At 34.1% G+C, this 25,273-nt stretch overlaps 7 protein-coding genes and 2 pseudogenes across 10 annotated transcripts; 6 read left to right on the top strand and 3 right to left on the bottom strand.

Annotated features, from left to right (window-relative positions):
• The first annotated feature begins 1,025 nt into the window (after window positions 1-1,025).
• Window positions 1,026-1,986, top strand: F11A3.3 (annotated as a pseudogene). Its single transcript has 4 exons — window positions 1,026-1,152; window positions 1,201-1,335; window positions 1,380-1,521; window positions 1,564-1,986. Coding segments are annotated over exons 1-4 (827 nt in total).
• Window positions 1,987-2,343: 357 nt separating this feature from the next.
• On the top strand, window positions 2,344-6,169 carry eif-2Bdelta (Translation initiation factor eIF2B subunit delta). 2 transcript variants are annotated; one of them, NM_001028613.3, is made up of 8 exons: window positions 2,344-2,490; window positions 2,697-2,834; window positions 2,882-2,948; window positions 2,996-3,298; window positions 3,343-3,560; window positions 3,607-4,113; window positions 4,707-4,853; window positions 5,536-6,169. In NM_001028613.3, the coding sequence occupies exons 1-8, from the start codon at window positions 2,437-2,439 to the stop codon at window positions 5,689-5,691; spliced, it is 1,590 nt and encodes a 529-aa protein (NP_001023784.1). In that variant the 5' UTR covers window positions 2,344-2,436; the 3' UTR covers window positions 5,692-6,169. The 2 variants fall into 2 exon arrangements, with proteins under 2 accessions (NP_001023784.1, NP_001023785.1); NM_001028614.7 differs by lacking the exon at window positions 2,344-2,490 and having other exon boundaries at window positions 5,536-6,105.
• Window positions 6,039-7,379, bottom strand: C50F4.8 (CPG4 domain-containing protein). Its single transcript, NM_073052.6, has 3 exons — window positions 7,275-7,379; window positions 6,854-7,027; window positions 6,039-6,806 (listed from the first exon to the last, which is right to left on the bottom strand). Exons 1-3 carry the CDS (start codon window positions 7,367-7,369, stop codon window positions 6,173-6,175), a joined length of 903 nt encoding a protein of 300 aa, NP_505453.1. The 5' UTR covers window positions 7,370-7,379; the 3' UTR covers window positions 6,039-6,172.
• Window positions 7,380-10,195: 2,816 nt separating this feature from the next.
• Window positions 10,196-11,556, top strand: C50F4.15 (annotated as a pseudogene). Its single transcript has 3 exons — window positions 10,196-10,363; window positions 10,547-11,075; window positions 11,169-11,556. Coding segments are annotated over exons 1-3 (1,085 nt in total).
• A 130-nt stretch (window positions 11,557-11,686) lies between these two features.
• On the bottom strand, window positions 11,687-12,719 carry C50F4.9 (Cocaine- and amphetamine-regulated transcript protein; the record flags this gene model as incomplete). Its single annotated transcript, NM_073053.3, has 3 exons — window positions 11,687-11,981; window positions 12,036-12,185; window positions 12,638-12,719. The coding sequence occupies 3 exons, from the start codon at window positions 12,717-12,719 to the stop codon at window positions 11,830-11,832; spliced, it is 384 nt and encodes a 127-aa protein (NP_505454.2). The 3' UTR covers window positions 11,687-11,829.
• A 2,593-nt stretch (window positions 12,720-15,312) lies between these two features.
• On the top strand, window positions 15,313-17,770 carry C50F4.1 (CHK kinase-like domain-containing protein). Its single transcript, NM_073054.8, has 5 exons — window positions 15,313-15,466; window positions 16,330-16,950; window positions 17,040-17,129; window positions 17,199-17,308; window positions 17,490-17,770. The coding sequence occupies exons 1-5, from the start codon at window positions 15,365-15,367 to the stop codon at window positions 17,653-17,655; spliced, it is 1,089 nt and encodes a 362-aa protein (NP_505455.1). The 5' UTR covers window positions 15,313-15,364; the 3' UTR covers window positions 17,656-17,770.
• A 700-nt stretch (window positions 17,771-18,470) lies between these two features.
• Window positions 18,471-20,097, bottom strand: C50F4.10 (non-specific serine/threonine protein kinase). The gene is made up of 6 exons (NM_073055.6): window positions 19,976-20,097; window positions 19,796-19,930; window positions 19,605-19,739; window positions 19,164-19,382; window positions 18,716-19,045; window positions 18,471-18,659 (listed from the first exon to the last, which is right to left on the bottom strand). The coding sequence occupies exons 1-6, from the start codon at window positions 20,018-20,020 to the stop codon at window positions 18,570-18,572; spliced, it is 954 nt and encodes a 317-aa protein (NP_505456.2). The 5' UTR covers window positions 20,021-20,097; the 3' UTR covers window positions 18,471-18,569.
• Window positions 20,098-20,320: 223 nt separating this feature from the next.
• On the top strand, window positions 20,321-23,057 carry pfk-1.2 (ATP-dependent 6-phosphofructokinase 2). Its single transcript, NM_073056.4, has 8 exons — window positions 20,321-20,420; window positions 20,465-21,129; window positions 21,176-21,384; window positions 21,429-21,651; window positions 21,700-22,143; window positions 22,186-22,277; window positions 22,323-22,858; window positions 22,915-23,057. Exons 1-8 carry the CDS (start codon window positions 20,351-20,353, stop codon window positions 22,944-22,946), a joined length of 2,271 nt encoding a protein of 756 aa, NP_505457.1. The 5' UTR covers window positions 20,321-20,350; the 3' UTR covers window positions 22,947-23,057.
• Window positions 23,058-23,440: 383 nt separating this feature from the next.
• Window positions 23,441-24,924, top strand: tag-329 (Cysteine proteinase). Its single transcript, NM_073057.5, has 5 exons — window positions 23,441-23,702; window positions 23,750-23,834; window positions 23,894-24,059; window positions 24,194-24,273; window positions 24,324-24,924. The coding sequence occupies exons 1-5, from the start codon at window positions 23,464-23,466 to the stop codon at window positions 24,876-24,878; spliced, it is 1,125 nt and encodes a 374-aa protein (NP_505458.1). The 5' UTR covers window positions 23,441-23,463; the 3' UTR covers window positions 24,879-24,924.
• Window positions 24,925-25,273: the final 349 nt, after the last annotated feature.

A 25,273-nucleotide genomic window follows, 5' to 3' on the forward strand; every position in this document is an offset into this window, starting at 1 on the left:
TCTGCTTGTTTTACTTATGATATCCCATCATTTGATCTTACGCATATTGTGAGCTGCTACGTGTTTCTTCAGCAAGAGCATTCATTTGATGTTTAACCTCATCAAATTTCTCGCATGCTTCGTTTTTACAATTGGTTCCTAAATTTTTTAGTAAGTTTCTTGCAAAGATTATTAAATCGTTATGGTTGGCGTAATTTCAAAACTTGATTCTGTAAGATATTTATGTAGTCCTAAATTACAATATTAAAACGAATCTTCCGAGCGGTTTGATGATCTTAGAGTTGATGACGGTACTGTTAGCTTTGAAAATTCACTGAACCGAGCAGAAGCATGCTATAATGTGAACCGTACCGTATTATGCATGTACAAAAATAAAAGCAGTCTACACCTAAGCTCATTTTATACATAAATATTACTCACTACTCGTTGATGAATGAATTTTGATGGTCAGTAGTCTGGAAGTAATGGTGTTCAGAAAAATTTAATGCGAAAAATAAAAGGTAACATATGCCAACTCACTAATAAGAAACTACGAGCTATTTGTAGTTTTCCCTTACACTCTGGCACTTCCCTGCTTTCAGAAAAACTAGAAAAATGTCATCTGTCACATGATCTCTTGGTACAACAATAAAGTTACACGTCTGAACAAGGAAGTCATGAAATATAACAAAGAGATTTCTTGGACCCTATATTAGACTTTATGGAGATGATTCTTTTCTCAAGTTTCCAAAGCTTTGTTTTCTGAAAAAAAAAACTTCTAAATGCATGTTTCATCGTATTTATTTTAATATTGAATTAAGGCAGGGTTGGCTTAATTTATTGAGTAATGAAAAACTTTTTAAAACTTCAATGTTTCCAATTTTAGATCTCTGTTATATATGTTCTCTGACTATCAAAAATTAGTTTACTGAACTTAAATGTCTATGTGATTTAGAATTGACACTCTAAATTTCACCTGTTTGTATTCTTGCTCAAAACTCAAAAGGTCATTATGATTTTAGTCACTTAATTGGTCAACTTTTAATATGTAAGATTCTAATGTGTAGATTTTGTGAAAATAAACGAATAAATCAGGGATATATTGTTCTTGTTTCGGATTCTCAATTGCACTGTTTGCTGGACACTTTTTTACCGTTACGGTACAGTTAACACGTGAGCATTGACACATTTTCAAAGTGTTTAGTGTGCACTTTTTTTCAGAAACTTCCGTCGAAAATATCATTCGGGAGTTGGCCAGCTTCTCCCATACTGGTTCCCAATTGTATGCAGCATTCTATGGGGATTCATTTGCTTTTACTGTTATGGAGAAACTTCGGAGAGAAGATCATTTTTTAGGTGAGAATCATGGTTGACTGTGTTCTAAAATAAGTATTATTCAGGGCTAATCTACTTGAAAACTATCGTATTGATATCGACGATTATGCATATATGAGTGCAAATTTTTGGCCTTTAGATAAATTTGGAAATACAGCTCCTGATGTAAAATCATTCACAGGGGTCGTCGTGATACTGATCATTGTGGTAAATAATACGGATTAAGAAAAAAACAACTAAATTTTCCAGGGATCTTCATTTTGTAGCGTGCTCTTTTTTGGTATAAAATGCTATAGGTGTATATCTAAAAAATTGAAGAGCACTGGTATTATATCTGAAACTTCGAGAGCCCTTCAGAACCAGTTACTCCAGGCACTTGTCGTTCAAACGGCCATACCATTACTTCTCATGTATGTACCCGCCGGAGTATTTTTCACAGCTCCAATGCTGAATATCGAATTGAATTTGAAACATCCTATAATTGGGCATGCTGTTGCTTTGTATCCGGTTTTGGATCCGCTTCCAACTATTATTATTATCAAATCTTATCGACAGGGATGCATCGAGACTGTTAAGAAAATTATTTGTTGTGGACAGAACATGCCTATTGTAAGATGGATTAACCGACAGGAGAATAACGTTAATCCTATAAGTTACACGATGAGCAACTGAGTATTCGGCTTTTTTTTAAAGATTTCCTGACACGAGTCAGTATTGACAAGTATATAATCTTTTTAATTTCAAAATAGTATTTTTTAGTTCAGTTATTTTGAATTCTTGAATAAAATGCATGCATTGTTGTTATTGTTGGAATTAGTGCTTAGAATTTGCATTGTGGCACTACGCATAGCATCAAAATGTTTAATACTTTCATTTAAAGAATATTTAATGATTTCCTGTTACAAGAATTGAAATTTCTTCTCTAAATTAAATTAATTTGTCGATTTCCAAAAATACAACAAAAAAATAAATCAACGCGCACATAATGCGCCAACAGAGATTGCTGACGTACTTTTCGTGCATGACGCGTTTCTCGTGTTTCATTTCAAGCGTTCGGACACCAGCTTTTATTCTCTTTATTTTAATATTTTCTTGTAGTTTCGTCTGTAAATATTCGTTTAAATGAGCGATAAAAATATTAATACTGACAAAAAGCATCCTGCTGATAAATTAAAGGTTTGATTTTTTATTGTGAAATTGTGTTTTCAACGCTTTACTCAATTTTTGTTGCACTTGAGAATTTTTTGGGTTTCGTCGTCCTGAAAGTTTCTGCCGCCGCGAACGAACTTCACAATAATCTTCATTTCAAAGTACTAACAATCTATCTCATTTTATCTATGTCGTTAACTCAGAAACCATTAGACTTTGCATCAATATTTCAGGAAACTTTCGAAAAGCTGAACAACGAAGTAAAGTTACTTGGAATGATTCTCGGAGTAAAAAGTGAAAATAACCAGCAAGTGGTTCCGCCAACAACTGCAGAAGAGCCAGCTCAAGGTGAAGACAAAAATCAGTATCACGTAAGTGTTTCATAAGAATTTTAAGCAATAAATCTAATAATTTTCAGAAAGACGTGACTGCTGAAGATAAAAAAGCGAGAAAAGCAGCCAAGGCAGCTGAGAAAAAAGCGAGAGGTATCTTATTTATCTTTTTTTCCTAAAAAATAAATTAATTTTTTCAGCTGAAAAATCTGTAGCCAATAAAGCCGCCGCCGCCGCTGGGAGCACTCAAAATCAAGGGCAAAAGAAGGAAAAACCGCCAAAAGAGCATTCAGCAGTTCCATCTGAATCCACTACTAAACTTATCGAAGAAAATGCACAGCTCACGAAAACCACAGAACAGCTTGCAGCGAAAATGGAAACCTTGGTGATTGAAGATGTGAAGATTAATGGAAGTCTAAAGCCGGCGATAAAGAAATCTACTGGTGTTGAGAAAAATGTTCGACATGTTCATAACGTTATAATGCCTTCTGTGGTCACATTTGGTGAGTTTTTGATAATTTAATTTATTAGATTTGTTCTTTTGAAGATCTTCCAAAAAATCAAACGAAAACGTTGCCGTCTGCATCTGATTCTGACGAAGCAGTAGCATCAGAAATTGAATCAACAGCAATCGCCCAATTGGATGATGCGACGTCTTTTGTACACATTCATCCTGCATTCTTAACGCTTATGGCTAAAGCAGAATTGGAAAAAATTCCAGATGTTGAAACAGTTTGTATTCAATTTATTGCTGCTTTCAAAGAGGTAAAATATTATTTTTCAATCAAACTGTATAATTATTTTATTTTAGTTTCTGCGAGATTGGACAGTAGAACGAGAAAAGAATAATATCAATGCTTCCACATTCGGTCACGACCTCGATTTGGCTATTCGTCCACAACTTGCTCATATGACTCAAAATGGTCACTGGCCATTGCCATTTGCACTTGGGAATACAGTTCGATTGTTGAAAAGAACAATCAAACGACTTGAGGAAAGCACTAATATGAAGTGTGAAGAAGAATTACAAGTTTATCTGGAAGATACTTTGGCTATAAATTTCTGTCACGCGTACAAAGCCATCAGTCAACTGCTTGTTCGCAAAATTCAACAATTCAAAAAAGTTGTCGTGTTCGATTGGTGTCCTGTTGTGAATCATGTTCTTCTGGAAGCCAAACAACAAATTCCTGATATGCAATTGTCTGTTATTGATGCAAATTCCAATGGACGAGGTACGCGGCATGTGAAGAGTTTCGTAGATCAAGGATATAATGTCAAATACGTCACAATGAAAGGAGCTTCATGGGCGTCCCTGGCAGTGAGTTTTTTTTTAAAGCAGTATCGGTTCTAAGTGGTCTCAAATGCCAAAAAGAGCATTAAATTTGAAAAAAAAAGACAGACGATTTTTAAATTTTTGCTAATCTCCTAATTTGAATTGTCTCGCTTTTGTCTCTAAACTCCCCCAATAGAATCGAATTTTTCCAATTTCGACGAAACTTCTTTTTTTTTTTGCGGTTTTTTTCTGAATTTTAATAAGAAAACGATCATAAATATTAAAAAATATTTTTCGTATTTTTAAAGAACAAAAAATAACGTGTTTCTTGTAGAATCTCCGAAGGGTTAAATATTTTTTAATTACATTTTTTTTTGATATGAAAAATTTTTTTGGACATTTATTATATTTAAAATTTAGATTAAAATTTAGAAAACAGCGCAAAAAAATTATTTTCGTCGAAATCGGAAAAAAAAAACCGAAAGTGCGGCACGGCTGAAAAAGAGCGGTAATTAAAAAGAAAAGATTAACAAGAATTAGACATCAATTAATGTTTTTTTTCTTTTGTGGCATTTCGGAATTTGGGACCTGTTTGAGAATTTTACAGTGAAATTCCCATCTCAAAATGATATTTTCAGAGTGGAGTTCTCATTCTCGGATGTTCTGCTATTTTTGCAAATGGTGCTGTTGCTGCACGAAAAGGAGCATTGGCTGTAGTTTTGTGTGCTAATCACTACAATATTCCAGTAATTGTAGTTGCTGAACATTTCAAATTCATCGATAAGGTTTGTGATTTTTTCTACCTTTTTATTGGGAAATGAACCGAAACAAAAAATAGTTTATCGCTTGATTTGTTCAATGATTTGATGGGATGAATCGTGTACTCTCACGTCGACTAGTCACATGGTTTTGTTAAATGGCACGTTGATTTATGCTGATGACCACGAGATCGGTCAATGAATATGTACTGAAAAATTTTGAAAAGCAAAGTTATGATAAGAACTCAAAGAACGGATATTATGAACCTTTTGATCTGTCTTTAGAAATCTGCACCTGTAAAGTCAGATGTTGAATTTTTGTTGAAAAAAAATTAATGATCGATCATTAAAACATCTAAATTTATTGTAGTAGAGTTTTAGATTGGTTGAATACAAATTTAAAGGTGGAACACCAAAATCTGAAATTTTGCTTTTTTTTTTGTAATGAGACGTTATGAAAATTTCCCAAAAAAAAGTATTGCGGTTCAAAGTTTTGAAAAAATAATTTTATTTTCTTTTTTTCAAAACTTTGAACTGGTATAACTTCCTTTTTTTGGAAATTTCAGAACTTCTCATTACGAAATTTGGTAGTTTCGGGTATTTTTTGGTCTATAAAAGAAAGGTCGCAGATTTCGGTATTTCACATTCAAATAATTAAAATAAAAAAACACTGGTCATAACAAAATCAAACACAATTATATTTTTTCAGGGGCAAGTCTATCAGCGAGTCGCTCTTCTTGGCCGTCAGAATATTGAGTGCATCCAATCGGATCTTGTAACTGCTGTCGTAACAGATCTTCGAATCCTTGGACCAACATCAGCTCCAGCAGTTCTCAAGGCAAAGGCGTTGACTGATATGGCTTAATCAATCTAAAAACTAGAATTAATTTGAAACCACGGGTTAATCTGTTGTCGTCTTACGTTAGTTGATTCAATTTTTCGGTTCTTATGTAGTAGCCGTACCGTGAGAGATTTCTGACCAAGTTTTGAAAAATTTCCCGTTGTCTTGTTTTTAATAATTTAACTGTTTTTTTGGTAGTTTTCTAAGATTCATGATTTTGGAAAGAAATTAATTGAAAATTTGGGAAAAATATTTTTAGGATACGGCTAATATATAAGTCCATTTTTTCAAAACGGTATCCAGATTTAAGTATTTTTGCTTCCATGTGCCCTCTAACTGTTTCTTTTTGTTCTGTTTTAAATCACCAATATCATGTTTTCATAAATTTTTATTGTTCCTTTTTAAAATTTAGAAAAATAATAACAATCACCCGTCGTGTTCTGTTGTTGAGCTAAATTAGATGTCTAAACTATTTACAAATACAGAAAAACCAGAGTTCCAAAGATTAAAAGAAAAGAACAAATGGAACGAGGGAAGCAATAGAGATCGACAGAATCGATGAAGCTCTGATAAGTGGAGCTTGTACCAATTTTGGATGTGAAATTGGTTGATCAGCGACTGAATTGCTTTGCGCTACGACATCAGTGTTCTTTGGTGGAATTGATGGGGTTGGCATTCTGTATGTCTTGATATCAGCACAAACTTGTGGCCATTTAGCAACAGCATTCGTATCAAGTGCCATTTTTTCCATGCTTGCAAATGACTTACGAGTTAGGTCAATCACAAGTTGAGCAGTCTCCGAATCACATTCATGTGCAATTGTTGGAACATCACAATGAAGAGTACAAGTGATATATTCACATCCTTGAGCCAAATATTGTTCAGCCTTTGTAGTATCCCCGCTGAGCACAAGATTCTTGAAATTTTCAGTCATGGATGAGATGGCATTGTGATGTGGAGTACATGTTTTGACGCATTCCTTATTTGGCTTCATTTTGATAAGACATGGGAACTTCTCACGAATCGCATCGAAATTATAGACACAATATTGATCGATAATTTCAGAGCTTCGCATGAGAAGTTGATGGAGGAATCCAGGAGTGCATTTTGAAGCACAATTTTGGAAATTGTGATAGATTCTGAAATTTGAAAATAAAGTCTCAGTTTTGCGAAACCCCATACTTACACACAGAATTTCTCAAAAAATGTAGTATTTGAAAATGAAGTGAGGAAGTCATTAAAATTGAGTTGCATTAGAGATGAAGCTCGATCTTGTCCGATTTGTGATCGAATATTATCCATAAATTGGAAAGCACATTGTCCAGCACATGAATCAGCTGATGAATCGGTGGTGTGTGGTCTGGAAGAGAATTTGTTGCAACGAGTAACGAGTAATAATATTGGTAATAAAATTGAATAACAGCCTCAATCTATTTCATTTTATTCAACATTTTGAGATTTCTTTGCGTACTATTGAAACTTCAGTTAGAACAAATTTCAGAGATTATTAGGATTTTGTGGGAGGTACTACAGTTTTTATTTTGATTCCAAGAACAATAATTTTAGAAATTCAGTTTCAATAATCTATCATTAAAAAGAACACTTACGCAACAGTCGGAATTGCAGGATCCAATGTATGTGTTGGATGATCAAATGCAACAGTACCGGAGAAAAGAATCAAGAGCAATAAACGGTTGGTCATGTCTGGTTGTGCAACTGGTTACAACTGGTTGAAACTGGTGTCTTCTTATTCTGATTTCATTTTCCAATTCTCCACCTTTTTTTTTTACTTCTACAAAAGAACGCCCCTTATGTATCTCTTTCTATTCTCGCCTTCAATGTTTTCTCCTTCCAAAACCGGGAGACGAAACAATGGTCGAGAAAAAGAAAAAGAAGACGATTGTGTAATGGAAGGAGGACATGATAATGATGAAAGGTTACAACGAATAAAAACCCCTTGTTTGTTCGAGAGTATTAGATTGAGGAGGTCAAATGATAAAGAAATCACAGAGAAAGATATGGAAAAAGCTTTGGAAAAAATATGTTTAAACATGATAAATGAAGGTGTGATTTGTATTGTTTCAGATGATTTATAGTTTTCTCCTTGATCAGAAAGCACCAAGTCTAACAAAAATCAGAAATGAAAGTTCAGAAATGGTGCAATAAAGCCTCCACGAAGGTATGCTTACCTGCCTAGAAACTACACACTCCAAGAATGAGTCTTCATGGCAAATTAGGTGTATGTAACCATCACTGTAGGTATTTTTGGCTATCTTCAAAGCTCTAGTATTCAAAAGTTCAAATAAAAACTTTGAAATCATGAAATTTTGCGGGGTGGTTTTCGAACTTTAAATGAACAGTATTTACAAACATTTATGCCGATGAACAATTTTCATCAAGAAAATAAATTACATGACCACTTTAATTTGAAAATTGGTAGTTGTGAATTGACAGTATCCTCTTTATGAAGGTTTTCCTAAGAAGCCAAACTATTTTTTCAACAGAAAATAAAATAATTCGATGCACAAATGTCAAAAGCAGAATCCCTTGTTATTTGAGGAATAGAGCTTAAACAGAAATAAACAAAAGATTTAGAATAAGATATAGAATTGAAAACCCTATATATGTGGCAACAAAAAAATGAAAGAAATACATTGTTCAACGACCCGTGTCTAAAATGAAAAGCTGCAAATATTATAAAGCTTCTAGACCGAAAAGAGTTATTATTTGAGAAAGAATACAAAGTATTACACTTCGCGTGGACTGAAGTTTATCTTTAGGATGCACCTGTATGACATCTTTTAGATAAACAATAAACCGATATTATGAGTGTGGCTTCTTCCGTATGATCACATCCTATATACATTACTTCAGTGAATGAGAGGAAAGTGAATAAAAAACATAGTATGGAGAAAAACGGTCATCGGTTCATTGCGAATGGCAGCAGATTCGGATATTTCAGACGAACATTTAGGAGATAGGGCTTCCACGCATTCACCAAATACCAAATACAAAAATTAATTAATAGAACTGAGCTATATAATTTTGGTGAGATCTAGGCTGAGGTGACTTTTGTGACTAGTTATGCAATTATAAGTAGCCAAAGCCAATTTCAGATTTATTTTTCAGTGGAAAATCTAATAGTAAGCTATCCAAATATATTATTTTCTAGACAAATGACCACTCGAGATTTTGGCAATTCCCAAATAAACTTGTAACTCGATCATTGTTTTTTTTGGATGCTAATGAAATTGTCATTAGCATGAATTTTTAAACGTTGTCTTCTTTGCTTTTTTAATTTCCGTGGTCGATTCAAAAAACTGAAGAAAAATTTACATTAAACCAGTACAAAAATCAAAGTAATAACAAAAACATCATTCCTAACGGTAACTAATTCTAATCTTATGACCTGTTGAAAAATGTACGAATTATAGTCGTTTCTGTAGACTTCTCTGCAAAACTTTTAGTACAAAAAAATTGTCTTCTTTGCCTTGAAAAGTTCGTCTAGACTATTCTTTGTAGAAGTAGAGGACAACTAAACCCCAGACTAAATCCATGCTGAAAACTCGTTTTGAATTTCATTCTTTTACAGTCAATGGTTCTCGGTCGTTCATCTTATTCTTTGTGTAACTACAGAAAAATCATGACCTCTGAAAAATTAAATGCTGTTGAAAAGTTGAGAACAATGAAAGTTCCGGAAAATGGCCGAAACACGAAGCCTATGATTACTTTTTAACGTTTGACCGAAAGACTTTAAAGACAGCAATAGGTAATACCAGAGAAAAACATAAGAAAAAATTAAATTAATATTTTTCAAAGAATATAAATATCTGAATGTTTTCGAACTAATTAAAAGTCCTAACACAAAGATCTGTTGAAATCAACCGTGACATTCTACGAAACCATATTAACAGTTATCTGATTCCGTGAGATTTCGATAAAAATATCACAAGATCAAATGATTTTATCAGAATTTGAAACCGTTTTTTTTTTCGATTTCCTTCTTTTTCAATGTCCTTCGTTTTTTCACGTTCAAAATGGTCTACCACATGTCCACAGCGTCATCAATTACTGCGTAACCTGATACAAATTCTTCTTAACAAATGTGGTATTATCCGTTTTTATTTGGTAGTTTCAAAAATTCAGATTCGATTTTCACTGATTTGTGTAAAATATTTCAACAAGAAATCGGGCAACAATTTGAAAAAATCCAACGCATGCCATGGAATATTTCGTCCAAAAAAACTGAAAATTAGTCTTGTATGCTAATAAGAAAAATACGGTGTAAACTTTTTGAGTTGTAGGAAACTTTTCGCATAAAATTGTTGTATATTTCCACGGTTTAAGCCATCTACTTTACTTGTGCTATAAACATGTGATTTTATTCGTATAAACAGTCTAGAAATAGAACTCCTGGGACTATTTGTTTTCGTTCGAGCACATCTTGTGGCGCTGCTCATTCATCGGAAATTTCTTTACTTAGTCAGTTTTTGTTTCTCATTTGTCCACCAATATTGGAGATATAAAAATGGTTTATCAACTGATATGTACAATTGTTCCGATATTATTAAACTTTATTCTAATAATTTTAATCTGGACAAAATCACCACCACAAACTGGCAAATATCGATGGTTGATGATGTTCACGGCATTTTTTGAGATATATTGGGGAGCATTTGATTTACCTGCAGAAATTGTGAGTTTTAAATTACTAAGGTTTTGTTTTCTTAATTTTAGCTAATGTGGTACCAGAACGATCGTTTGGTGAATACTGCGTATTTTGTTGTGAATGTTTACAAAAACTGAATAAATAGCAACGCAGACTTTCAATACGACCGACTCTAATGCATTGGCGCCACAGTCCAAATGTCTTTTTCAGATATCTCATTCTGTTGGTTGCGCTTTTATAACATTTCGTATCAATTATCCAGATAGCATTCTAAATGCTGAACAGATGGGTTGTTGTAACATATACAGCAATATTTGGAGCTTCGATGGCATTCTTTGCTTCACATTTTGTTTATAGATATGGATGCATTGAAACGTTAGAAAAATTATAGTTGTACTCCGAAATAGTTGCATGTTTTTAGAGGTTTCGGTCAAAAGTTTACATCAGGCTGGAAATTCGGTTTTTGTTTTTGTTTCCATTGGCTTATTGTTTTTGGTGGGGAGCGGCAGTGCGAATTTGGGTTTGGAATACTCCGGAAATGGATGAATATGCTAGGTGTTAGTATTCTGATATTATTGTAATTGTTCAACTTTTAAGTGATTTGATTGCGAGTACTGTGAATCTTTCTATTGAAAACATAAGTTATATTGGAGGTATGTTCTTTAAATTTGATCAAAACGGAACGATGTCTTTTAATAATGATCCATGGATTGGAGGCGGTCAAATGTGGTTTATGGTGGTTGGTTAAAAACTTTGTTTTTTCAACAGTTTTTTCATCTTAAAAACTCTATTTACAAAATTTATGTGATCAATTAATAATTACTGTGTTCAGGGAAGCTCTTTGGTATGCGTCTTTGGTTTTGGTTTTCTCTGCTATAAGAAACTCCGCGATACTCTTGCGATAGCTTCAAAAGCGGCAAAAAATGTTGAAAAACAGTTATTCTATGCATTAGTTGTACAGACATTCATTCCATTTATTCTAATGCACATACCAATTACTTTATTTTTTCTGTCTCCGATTTTTATGCTCAATATGGATTTTGCTTCAAACTTCATCATTATTACTATAACCTGTTACCCAGCTGTTGATCCGCTTCCAATTTTTTTCATTATAAAAAGTTATCGAGAAACAATTTGAAATGCATTCCGAGCCGTTTATCGTTATAACAAAAGTACTTCTCAAGTTGGAGTGACGCATATTATGGCACCTGTGAATAGTAGAGGCACTGCTAAAGACCAACGAAATGAAACTTTGAATCAACATCGACAAGTACAGGAATCCCAGTGCTAAAATTGAAAAAGTTTTGTTGTTTCATAACTTACAATAAATACCCTGAATACTAATTAGTTGACCAAAGAAATTCTTTATTATGGCAGAATCGAAGTAATTATTCCTTCCTTTATGATGTGATACATACAAACTAAAAAAGAGATCCAATGTGACAAAATGCAAATGATTATCAGTTCATACAGTACAAGAGTGAAATATTTTCTTATTTCTTATTAGCTTCAAAAAGCCGGAAATATCCGAGTTTAGTACAAAGATGTACGTTTTTGTTGGCAGGTGTTTTGTCACATACAAAATCTTCTTGGCACAAGCATGAACGAGTTCTCCCGATTCTGCATGGCTCATTCTCCTCGCATGCTGAAAACTTCCAATTTTAGCTTTTTGCTTGAAGTATTAAAATTGAATACTTACTGTGTACTCCAATGATTTCATAGGCGCTTCTCTTTTTGTGCACATTAGTTTGAATGAGTGGCTTGAAAAGTGGATCATTTCTGAGCAGATGCTTCAGATTACAGGCCGTACTTTCTTCAATTTGATCGGTCAGAATAGCAACGATTGAACCTGAAATGAATTTTCCCATTTTCTGTAAGAAAGACATTCAAGAATCACTTCATTTGTTTTAGGTAGGGCTGTCAAAACCAAATCTTCGGTTTTCCGAGTGTTATTTTTGGAGTTTTAGTTTTCTTCCGCTCTCCAAATTTTCCGGTTTCGATGCCCAGTTGTTCAAGAAAAAAAATTTGAGAAAAAACAGGCTTCGGATCTTCCAGAATCGGGTGAAAAAAGACGTCATGGTTAGTCTATTTGTCAGTCGTAGGCACTACCAAAGCGCCAAAACTGTTTTCGGATATGTTTTTAAAAAGTTCACCAATTTAGTTTGTTTTTCAATTTCAAATCTTTCAGGGTTGGAATATGGTATTCAGTGACGTTCAATTTTCAACAAAAAAAACCGAAAAATAAAAACAACCCAATGGGAATGCATTCGTTTAAGTTTCATGATTCTTTGAAGTACTTACACTCGATCTCATTAATTCTTGAATCTTCGATAAAAAGCGATGAAGATATTGTGATAAGAATGCACAACACGAGAAGTTTCATCTGTAAAGTAAATGATTTTAAACCAATAGCGAAATTATATACAAAGGCTGAAAGAATAAAAATTATGGCTGAAGGTGCAAAAATGTAAGGTCATAATTCAATGTCAATAAGGAACTGAGGGGAGCTGACATTTCTTAAAAAGAACAAAAAGGAAATTAATCTTTGTTGGTGATTCTTGAGAAGAATATCCAAATATCTCCACCCACGCTGAGATATAAGGATATATGTACGGAGACAAAGATTAAAAAACTTTTAAGACTTCGAGAGTAATGGGCGGAACATAGAGGAACGTATAAAAACTAAAACTATAGTTGAACGTATACTGAAGATGAACACATTTTCGATTAAAGTACAATTATACGTAGTCTTTATTTTAGTTTATATAGAACTTATGTAGTATCTGTACTTCAAAAAAATGTTGGTTTAGTATATTTTTAGTTATAACCTAAGATTTATTTATTTGTTCGGATAATACATCAGTTCAATTACAACCAATATAATTGAAAAAAGAATTATTGATTGTTTTGTAACTACCAAATGATAATTATTCTAAAAACAGGATAGTAATTTTGTAGTAATTTTTCAAATAGTAATTTTGATAAAGAAATAATTAGACTGCAATAATTTTATCAAATAAAACATTAACTGTATTCTGCTGCTCACGGTTTTTGCAACAGGAAACAATGCTTAGAGGAGCAAGGAATTTGAAGAATGACCAATTGATGCCTTCTCAAAGAATATAAGCTGTTTAGGTTTAAACACCCAAAGTATTCAAAGAGAGTGTCATGCAAATTTGTAAAGGTGAAAGCATTTCAAACGTCATGATGTTACCAAACAAGGAGGTGGTTGTTCGTGATGCACAAAAATTGTTTTGACTTGTTGAGTGGGAGGAGAAGGAAATGGGTTGACGTATTGAGTCAGTTGAGTGTCATGAAGCATTTTTAAAATGCTAGAAAGGGAGTGGCTAAAATCAAACAATCGGATGGGTCAAATGATGCGTGACTTTTTGATTAACAGGCTGGAAATTCTACCGAGTTAAGCACTTTTTCATGATAAGTCTGAAATCATTCACATTTCAAAGTCGCACTTCTTAAAGTTCCTAAAAATACTAGATATATTTTTAGATGGCAACTTTTTTTCTGAAATATTCAGAATAAAAAATATTCAATGCGGCATCAAAAATAGTTTTAAAGGAAGATTACTTAGTATCAATTTATGAGTGATTTAATACTATAAAACAAACAGAAACTCTTATTTACCACTTACAAAAGGGAAGAGATTATGAACTGATATTGATAAAACAAGAGTTGCCTCGATTTGGAAAAAAACAACTTTTTTTCAGTTTCTTAACAAAACAATACGAAAAAGAAATTCAGATGAAGTTTTTGTTCATAAGATTTTTTTTTAAGACAGCGTTATATCGAATCAATATTTTTGGTTTTCTAAAAAAAATAATTTTAATTGGATCGAAAGTTAAATTATTGTTTTGTATTTTTATTGTTCTGCACAACGCAACAAAAAGAGAAACAACATTTAATGGAAAATAAAATGCATCAAAAAGTAATGCTCTCAATTATGGCTCATTTTGAAGGCGTTCGTCAACTCAACCGGAGCAAGGATGAAATGGGCTATTGAAAGAACATTAAAGTACGCACGAAAACAAAACGTTAATTCGAAAATAGGTATTTATGAAAATGATTTTTTTCAATTCTATACGGATGAAAACAATAATTTAAATGTGTCCTGAGGTTATTGTTTTCAAATTTCCTTAAAATTAATTTTGGAATTATTTTTAGAGTTTAGGAAATCACATGTAAAATGGAAAGGCCTCAATTCTGAACTTTTGAACTTTTTTGCGCGGGGTAAAAAATTAGCGCGGATTTACCCAACGAAAAATTTCAAGGATTTTCCAAATTATAAGCTTACAAACCGTTACACAAACAACATTACGATTCAAAATAATTATTCCAGTATAAATTGAATATAAACCTAGCTCAAAATTCGCCAAATTATTACTGATTTGATAATAATATTAGCCAGTAAGATTGAAACCAGAAACAAATATGAAAGAAGATTTCAAACTCGATTACATGAAGCAAGCCTAGAGAGAAAATATCGCAATTTTTCTGAAAACTTAATGTGATACATGTAGTGCCAACTTGGCAGATGTCCTATATGTCTTCGAACGTGAACTTTAAATTTTAAATTCGTCTTCATTTCAGCCACCCACTAGTTTGATATCCGATATCCTACGTCCAGAATTGTGCCGCCCACTTCATAATTTTCGGATAAATATCAGTTTCAAATGGTTACCACATTAGCAAAGTACCTACCACCTATGATCTTCGTTCAAAATTTCAGCTCGTGACTCACTCCCTCTTCTTTTTCATTGCTATAAAATGTGTTTGCAAATGTTATTTGCTCTACGAAACACAAAATATGCAAGTATTGTCGTCGCCCATCATCAAAGTCATAAACGGGACAGTGTCATTAGTTTCGATTCTCTTCGCTTTTTTCTCCCGCATTTTTTATCACTGATAACAAGACCTCGTCCACCTGCTCCCTCTCCTCCCTTTTTTCTTTGCATTTTCAGAAGAAGGACATATCAGTGTTGGCATTGTTGGTTGATTCACAGAGAAGTTATTATGTTCATCACTGCATTAATTGCAAAGGAACTTGGATTGTCTCGAGTTAAAGAACTTAATCCTACTGTCACTATCAATGGTGTCACAACCGTGGAGTTAGAGGTAACTTTATAAATTAGTTCATAGTTGAAAACTCATATATTAAACCAATAGGAACTATTTGAGGGCATTGCAAAAATCTCAAAAACTTTTAACTCAAAATTTAAATGTACTACAGATATCAAGTACTATAAAATTATTGTAACTCCTATTACTGTTAGTTTTTTTAATGGCTCAAATTTTAAAAGGATTTTGCAAATTTTTTAAATATTGCAAATATGATGCCAAAATCGTATACGTTACATTGTCGACTCTCTTAATCTGACTATTATTTTCAACGATTAGAAAAAACCGTCAACGCTAGATTAAGATATTTTTAGACAATTTTTAATGTTTAATTTCAAAAATTTTCGAAAATGTTGCTTGTGAAATTATCTTTGAACTTCACTTTTAAAGGTGCTAGTACGAATTACTTTCCAATGTTTTGTCTTCGTACAAAGCTTTCATGTTTTTTAATTCCATATTACCTCTTTAAAATTAATACTTCATGTTTGTGTTTTTGGATGGAGTGTATTATATTGGGAGTTAAATGAGCACAAAGATTATTCCGGTTATAAGGAAATTTCGTTCAAGTCGTTTCATTTTCTAATGACGTTTTTTGTGGAAATTTTTAACTGCCTGTTTTACTGATAAGAAAACGGAAATATTGTTAAATAAACAAGTTTTTCAAAATTGAACTCAATACGGTTGAAACAAAAAAAAATAATTAAAATATTGGAAGTATAGTATTAGGATTAGATTTAAACTTTCTACGAAATTGTTCCAAATTCGAAAGAAATGTGCCAAAATGTGATACTGAATGACCTTTGAATGAGGCCAATTTCTTTCTCCCGCCCTTCTAGAATATCATCGTTTTCTGGTTTTAGACAGCGGAGGGCCTCTTCCGAGTGCATTTGGTGAGAGATGATCAAGATGTTATAGTGAAACTAGAGGAAGGAAGCAAGCTTGCCGCCTACTACAATTCACTTTTCTGGCATGAGATATCAACGTTTGAGAAGATTCCTATTCCAAGTGCACATTTTAATCGATCGTTTGTTGTGACGGAAGATGAAAACAAACATTCTGTCTATGTTACTCAATTTTTGAAGAAAGGAAGTGTTCGTACCAAATTGGGATTACCAGAATTGGAACAAGTTGCCTCACAGATTGCAAAGTTACACGCTGTCAACTCAAAAACTATCAATAAACAATTCTCACTCAATGTGCAAGAAAATTATGGAAACATCATATCATTCAAAAAGAAAATTCAAAAAGAATTGATTGAAGTGTTGGAAACAGCAGTAACTACTACAGAAGTTGCAGACTACTTCATGAATCCATCCTCAGTTATTGAAAAAGTTGGAATTTTGACTCATTACTTGGAAGATTGGAAAGATGAAGATGCAGATGAAAAGGAAAAACATAATGTTATCGCACATGGAAGATTGACAGCTGAGATTTGCAGATTTGATGAGGATGGGAATTTGGTAGAGATCACAGAATGGGAAGTACGTAATTATTTTTAAAATAGAAAAAACTGCGTTCTACTATAATTTTTACTTTTGATCTTTCAACAACGAAAACCTAATTAATTTAGAACATTCATCTTGGAAATCCAGTGGAGGATTTAGCAAATTTGATTGTTTCATCTGCAGATGTCGACATTCGACGAAAAAAGTTCATGAAAGTGGGTTCGAGAGTCTTATGGGAACGGCAGAGCACCAGATGTTTTTGATGTAATTTGTTTTAATTTTAGATATTTCAAGTCTATTTTTATGCACTTGTTGACTATTACCCACCAAAGTATCAACTGCATGATTTGAAAAGATGGTTCCAGGAATATCAACCTACAGTTCTAATCAATGGGTGAGTTTAGGTTTCAAATTTTCAAATGTTTTAAAAGACCAAAAAGTTGTCGTACTTTTGATATTTTTTATAAAATAGTGTTTTACCGGATTTTCAAGAAAATAATTTTTCAAGGCATTTTAGGTTGCCCCAAATTTTCAGAACACTAGTCCCATTAAATAAAATTTCTAATCATTTCCAGAATCGAGTCTCTACTTTTTACACTGAGTGAAGGTTCGGATGACGTCAAACAAGATGCTGCACGTCGATGGGAGACAGCGTTGAATGATACTGTAGATTTCTTGACTGGAAACTACATTTCGGATAATGAGCACCCATTTCTCTCACAAAAAGAGAATGATGATTGAAGAATAAGATAACGTATTTGCTTTTTTTTTCAAAGAATCGAGAATAAATGACCGAATTCAAAAATAAAGATTGGTCGTTTTTTCTTGGTGACGAATGAATAAATCTTCAATACAAGAACGGAAAGATGCATCTCTTGACAACGTAGATATACGGACGACAAAATAATAAATGTATGACGTGTGAGAAAACACTTGAAGCTTGCTTAAAAAAGGGATTGGGTGTCTTCGAGAAAATCAGAACATTTCTTTCAAATTAAATTATGTAAGAAGATGTTCATATTACAATATATAAATAGCAATATACTATTTATAAATTATATTGTAAATAGATATTAATTACTTAATTTATTTATTTACGCTCGCGAAGAGACGTGGAAAAAGTTGAAGAAAAAAGAAAAATGTACACATAATAGATCATAAATACAATACACTGAATAAGAGGGATAGAAACAAGAAGAATAAATAGGAACGAAAGTTTGTTAACAGGACAGTTAGGTCAGGCGGGAGGAGATAATGTTATGTGGGTAGTTCATGAATCATCAGTTGTCAGACATCTCGTTATTCAAGATCTGATATATGTTTTAGAAACTTGGGGCTACTCAGCGTACGGTTTACAATAAAATGCTTATTGTAAATAATATTGTAAATAATTATATTGAAAATATGTTGAAAATAGAACAAAAAATGCAGCATCCGAAAGTTTCAGATGAAGAGTTTCAGCACTTGGTACATCTATAGCAGATTTTGAAGAGATGTTTGTATCCAAACATCTTTTGGCAGTTGATCAAGAAATTAATGATAGAAAAATATCACACCATAAATTCGCACATTTCTTTGAAAATAAAATCTTTTCAGAGTATTTGAATGTATAGTAATTGTCACAATCTTTATTCGAGAATATCGAGAGGATGTAGTTACACGTCTCCAAGTGAATTAGTTCCTCCCTGTTCCCAATCATAAGGATGTTCCGGTTGAGGACTTCTGCGCATTGCCCGACGGAGAATCTAAAATATTAGGATTTTACAGAAACAATGCTTAACAATTGTAAATAAAACCATACGTTGCAGATATTAACATAATCGGGAGCTGTGAAATAATTGTAGGAATCAATGAGAATCATCACTTCACGAAGTTCTTCCATCGGACAAGGTGCTCTCAAGAAAAGAGCGATTGCTGATGGGTGACGACTTTGTTGCTTGACTCGTGCAACTGCAGCACCATCTGGAAGACCTTTCCATGGAAGTTGTCCAGTGATCATTTCAACGATAACGTAGAAAGCTGATTCTAAATCATCTTTTCTATTCAGTTCTTGCAGTTGATGACAATTCAATGAAGCATATCGAACGGTTCCACGGAATTCAACATTGTCACGAGGTTTTCTCATTTGATTCTGAAAAAGTTATGATTCTTCAGAGTTCAAATGATTTTTGCTTTTCACTTGTCTCAAAAAGCCGAAAAATGGTGTTAATATTTCTTCTGTGAATACACTTGAGAAAAGTAATCTTTACTTTGGAGTCCAAGTAACGTCGTGAAATTCCAAAACTCAAAAGATACAACTTTCCAAGTTCGTTACGATCTTTCCGTCCAAAACAGATATTTGAAGGTTTCAGGTCTCGATGAATGAAGCCACAATTGTGAAGATCTTCGAGTGCTTCGATGAGTTGAATTCCGACGCTCAGGGCACAATTGACTGAGATTGCTCCAGACATGGAGGTTTTCATGTAGTCCTGAAAATTATTGGGACTTTTGCAAAATAGTTTTTTCAGTAATTATTGAGTCATAAAAAGAGCAAGTGTCTCCCAACTATAAAACTATGTCAAGAAAAACGAACAAGTTGATATCAGGATTACAATAGAATTTATGATGATTTTGAAACTATATTGATTGGTTTCTGCTTTTGTTTTCTTGTTTTCTGCATTGTTTTCTGCAAAACCTGTTAAAAAACTAACAACTAGTGCTCTGCCAATCATGTGCATGACAATATAATGTATTCCTTGAAACTTCCCAATATCCTCGATGTCACAGAAATGACGAGATCCTCGCTTAGCAATTGTCTGCAAGACAAATGCCTCAACCTTCAACATCTGAAATATATGATCCACAATTAACACAAGTAAAATTTTCAATTTTGATGTTTCACCTGCAAAGGGCTCTGTGCACTTTCACATTTCAAAGCAAACTGTTTGTAATTAGACATGTTGCTGGATCCATTACACATGTAAATAAAATTGAAATCTCCTTGTGCAATTTTCTTCTCGATTGTCCACTTGTACACCTTTAATTGGATTGAAATAGAGTCTACGTCTATGATCAAAAATACCTGAGTGCCGGGAAACAAGTTGGTAACGTCAAGCGTTTTATCCATAGTTTTGTGCTGCTCGCTTCTTGGTAGAAAATTTTAATTCGAAATGACTAGATAGTGATTGATAATCGTGATAGTGTGAGTAAGGTTGTTTTTGACCATTAACAGCAAAAATAGAACACGTTAAAAATATAATTTTTAATTTTTCAAACAAATCTTATATTGTTTGAATGAAAATATAAATTTACGTGTAATTTTAAATAGAGTAGTTGAACTTTTCACGTTTCCGAGATCACGTAGTTTTTTGCCACGTTTCTTATCTGATTGTAGATTGTTAGAAACGAAAATATTTATTTCACAATCATCATCATAAATAACGTTGAAAATCAATCAATGGAGCAGAAGTTTAAAAAAGGAAAGGACCATGGAGTTGGAGTGCTGACTAGTGGCGGCGATTCACAAGGTAATTGGAGCACGATTTTTCATTTTTAAACCTGTGTTTCACAGGAATGAATGCAGCAGTACGATCAGTTGTCAGAGAAACGATTCGTCAAGGACATAGGTGCTACTTGATTCGTGAAGGATATAATGGACTGATTAATGGCAACATCGAACTTGCAAAATGGGCCCACGTCGCAAATGTGACACATCTTGGTGGAAGCATGATTGGAACGTCTCGATGTGATGAATTTCGCACTACTGACGGACGCAAAAAGGCTGCAGCAATCATGTTCGATAAAAGAATCTTCCATCTTATTGTTATCGGTGGAGATGGATCTTTGATGGGGGCACAGAAGCTGAAAGAAGAGTGGGGAAGATTTGGAGAGGAGCTGTTCGCCGAGGGCAAAATAACTGAAGAGGTTGCAAATGAAGGACGAGAACTTCATTTGGCTGGAATTGTTGGATCAATCGACAATGATTGTATTGAATCCGACAAATCAATTGGTTCAGATACAGCATTGCATCGAATCTGTGAAGCCATTGATGGTCTTGTTATGACTGCACAGTCTCATCAGAGAGTTTTCGTTGTTGAAGTTATGGGAAGACATTGTGGATATCTAGCTTTGACTGCAGCGATTGCTGTTGAAGCGGATTACGTCTTTTATCCAGAAATCCCGCCTGATGAAAAATGGCCTGAACAGCTGTGCCATCAACTTGGATCAGTGAGAAAGGTGAGAAGAAAACTAGACATGATACATTTGAATTAACTTTTTGTAGATGGGTAAACGACAAAATGTGATCATTTTGGGAGAAGGTGTCACTAATAGCAAAGGTCAAAGGATTGATGTGAGGCAAGTGAAGGAAGAGATTGAGACACGTCTCCAGCTTGAAGTTCGCATTGCCACACTGGGACATTTGCAAAGAGGTGGAGCTCCATCGTTTCTCGACAGACTCATCGGATTGAGAATGGGATATGAGGCTGTACAGTTAGTGGCTGCATGTGAATTCATAAATAATTAATTTGGTTTAGGGAAGTTCTGAAAGGAAAAGAAGAGAAAGAGGGTGCAGTTGTTACGGGTCAGAAAACAATTGCCAAAGTGATGTGCCTTCGTGGACACAATATCCAGAGAAACGAATTGTCACGTGTCATTCGTCAGACAGAAACTGCCAACGAGGAGATTATGCAAAGACATTCAGATTTGGCTTGTCGTCTCCGTGGATTTGGTTTTCTTGACAAACAGACTTACCTCAATGTAAGAATCACACATGGAATAATATAAAAATGTTAAATGTATATTCAGTTCGTTTCCATTCCACTATCCACAACTATGCCAAGTCGTACCAAAACGTTTGCTGTTGTTCACATTGGATCACCATGTGCCGGAATGAATGCAGCAACATATTCATTCACTAGAATGGCTAATCACTCTGGAATCCAAGTCATCGGAATCAAACACGGATGGGATGGTCTTAAAAATAAAGACGTCAAACTTCTCACATGGGCAAACGTGCAGGGTTGGGCACAATTTGGAGGTAGCATGCTTGGAACAAAAAGACAGTTACCATCTGAAATGGATTTGATTGCTGAAGGACTCAATTCAAATAATGTTGATGGACTTGTGATTATTGGCGGATTTATGGCATTTGAATCTGCATTGATTTTACAACAAAATCGAAGCGAATACACTTGCCTCAGCATTCCGATTGTTGTCATCCCAGCTACAATTTCAAACAACTGTCCAGGAGTTAGTTACACTATAATAATATTGTTATAATTATATTTTTAGACTTGCATGTCTCTTGGAGTAGATACTGCCCTCAATGAGATCTGTCGACAGGTGGACAATATCAGTCAGAATGCAATCGGGAGCAAGAACAAGTGAGTTTATATTTCAAACCTCCACGTGACTGATCTATTTTTCAGGGTGATGATAATTGAAACAATGGGATCACGCTCTGGATTTCTTGCCACTATGACAGCTCTTTCTACTGGATCCCAGTTTGCACTTATCAGACAAGTTGAAACAAATGAGAAAGATCTAGAAAAGTTGGCGATTGAAACTAAAGAGCGGCTGGATTCAGGGAACCTTGAGAAGTTCTTGTTGATTCGTTCAGAAGGTGCAAGTGACGAAATATATTCTCCGGATGTTAAGAAGATATTTGACAAAGTGATGAAGAATAAGTATGGAGTTCGTATTACTAACCTTGGATATAGTCAACTCGGTGGACATCCGTCCTGTTTCGATCGCCAAATGGGAATTCGAATGGGAGTTCGTGCGTTCGAAGGAATCGTGAACCCTGTAAAAATGGGAGATAGGGATTGCTGTGTCATTGGATTGAGAGGAAGCAGTCTGAGATATGTTCCTGTTCAAGGACTCGGCAAGAAAGTGTGCTTCGAGCATGGAGTTCCACATAACATGTGGTGGTTGGATTTGCATCCCCTTGTTGAAGCAATGACCAGTGAGTTTACACTTTTGTTTGACTTTTGAATTCCTCTCTAATCAGAAAACTTTCAGAAAAGCCACAAGAAGCCGTCTTGTCCAGTTAAAGCGTCAGTGCACCTTTCGTCCCTCGAAATATTTCCTATAAATATCAGTGATCTATTTTATCGTGTAAAAAGGAAATAAAGCTTTTAAAATACAGACTTGTGAACGCTCAATAAACGTTTATTTGTTTAAACATTAAATGATTCTCAAACAGTTTCTTGACGATAGAACTTTGGAATTCCCCAACAACATTTTTCTAGAAGTATAATGTTTTCTTTTTTAAATTTACATTTTTACATAATTTACAAAATTTACAATTTAAAATAAAAGTTGCCAATTTGCCAAAATGTTCACAGAAAATTCCAATGCTTAGAAGCAAAGGAAAATGTTTTTCTGATCGTCGCTTTTTGCTGTTACAAGAGTATTCCGGCCCATGTTCAAATGTTCATTGTCGGTTCTTTTTGCACAGAAAATATAGTTTATAGCCGTTTTATTCGAACCTATAAACCTCCCCCTTTCCGCCTTTTTACCCCCGTATTTCTTGCTTTACTTTGTTGTTTCAGTCCATCGGAAGAGACAATGGCGTCTCTTCTGGCGCTCTTTTTTATACAAATATTCATATTCACCGTCACTTCATTTGATGTTGGAGCTAACTTTGAAGACTCATTTTTTGAAATCAACATTGATCGAAACAATCCAGAGAAGTTGTACAAGGAATTCGAGGATTTCATTGTAAAGTACAAAAGAAATTATAAAGACGAAATTGAAAAGAAGTTTCGTTTCCAGCAATTTGTGGCAACTCATAATAGAGTTGGAAAGTAGGGTTTCCAGATTAAATAATTTATCTCATTTTTCAAAAGTTTAGAATGAACAAGGCTGCCAAAAAAGCTGGTCATGATACAAAATATGGAATCAACAAGTTCAGTGACTTGAGCAAAAAAGAAATCCACGTAAGAATTGCATACCCGAAAAGGTTCATGATTTGAAGAAACTATTGTTTTTTATTCAGGGCATGTACTCTAAATTTGGGCCTCCCAAAAACAACACTAACGTTCCGAAGTTCAATTTGAAAAACCTGCGTGTCAAGCGACAAATGGAAGGTCTTCCAAAAACATTTGATTTGAGGAATAAGAAAGTTGGTGGACACTACATAATTGGACCGATTAAAACACAGGGTAAGATACAAACTTTGAGGCTAGATCTTAAGAGTTTCCAGTAACGGTATCGTTTATAAGAAATCACCAAAGAATCAGACTAAAAATTCCGATTCATTTATTAATTCTAAATACATTTGTTTTGTAATGTTCAGATTCGTGTGCTTGTTGTTGGGGATTTGCAGCAACCGCAGTAGCTGAAGCTGCTCTGACAGTGCACTTAAAGAAAGCAATGGTGAATTGAATGAATCTTAGAGATAATTTTGTCACAAGAGTGAATTTCAGAACCTTTCCGAACAAGAGGTATGTGACTGTGCACCCAAACATGGTCCAGGATGCAATGGAGGCGATCCAGTTGATGGTCTTGAATATATTAAAGAAATGGGATTAACAGGCGGAAAGGAATATCCTTTTAATGTTAATCGATCAACACAACTTGGTCGTTGCGAATCAGAGAAATATGATCGAGAACTGAACCCTTTGGAATTAGATTATTATGCAATTGATCCGTTCAATGCTGAATATCAGATGACTCATCATCTATACCTTCTGAATTTACCAATTTCTGTGGCATTTCGTACTGGAGCAAGTCTGTCTTCCTATCTGAGTGGAATTCTAGAGCTTGCTGATTGTGATGATGAAAAGGGTGGACATTGGCATTCGGGTGCAATTGTTGGTTATGGTACAACAAAGAATTCGGCGGGACGAACTGTTGACTACTGGATATTCAGAAACTCTTGGTGGACTGATTGGGGAGATGATGGTTACGCAAGAATTGTACGAGGAGAGGATTGGTGTAGCATTGAGTCACATGGATATGGTGCAAGAATCCCTGAATAAATTCCAGATATTCGATATGAGACGGTTAATGAATCTTTCATGTTTAGCAGTTCTATTTATTGCCAACTTCAAAAAATATTTGAAATTTAGTATATTATCCAGACGCGAAATTTAGATACAAAAATACCGTACCCGGTCTCGACAGAGTAATTTTTTGTTAAATGCAATAAATTGTGCGACTTTATAAAGAGAAGTGTATGTGTTTCATCAATTTATTTCAATACATACCTTTTTTTAATCGAAAACTATGAACAATTGATGAAAATTCCGCAGCAACGAAACTTTGAAAGTACAGTACTCTTTAAAGGCGCGCGCTCTCAAACTTCAAAATAGGCAGTTGGTGGCCGAATCACCCAAACGTGGCCTAGCAATACCCAAGTGTGTAGTCCTCTCCG

Source organism: Caenorhabditis elegans, chromosome V (assembly GCF_000002985.6).
Source record: "Caenorhabditis elegans chromosome V".
Classification (NCBI taxonomy): domain Eukaryota; kingdom Metazoa; phylum Nematoda; class Chromadorea; order Rhabditida; family Rhabditidae; genus Caenorhabditis; species Caenorhabditis elegans.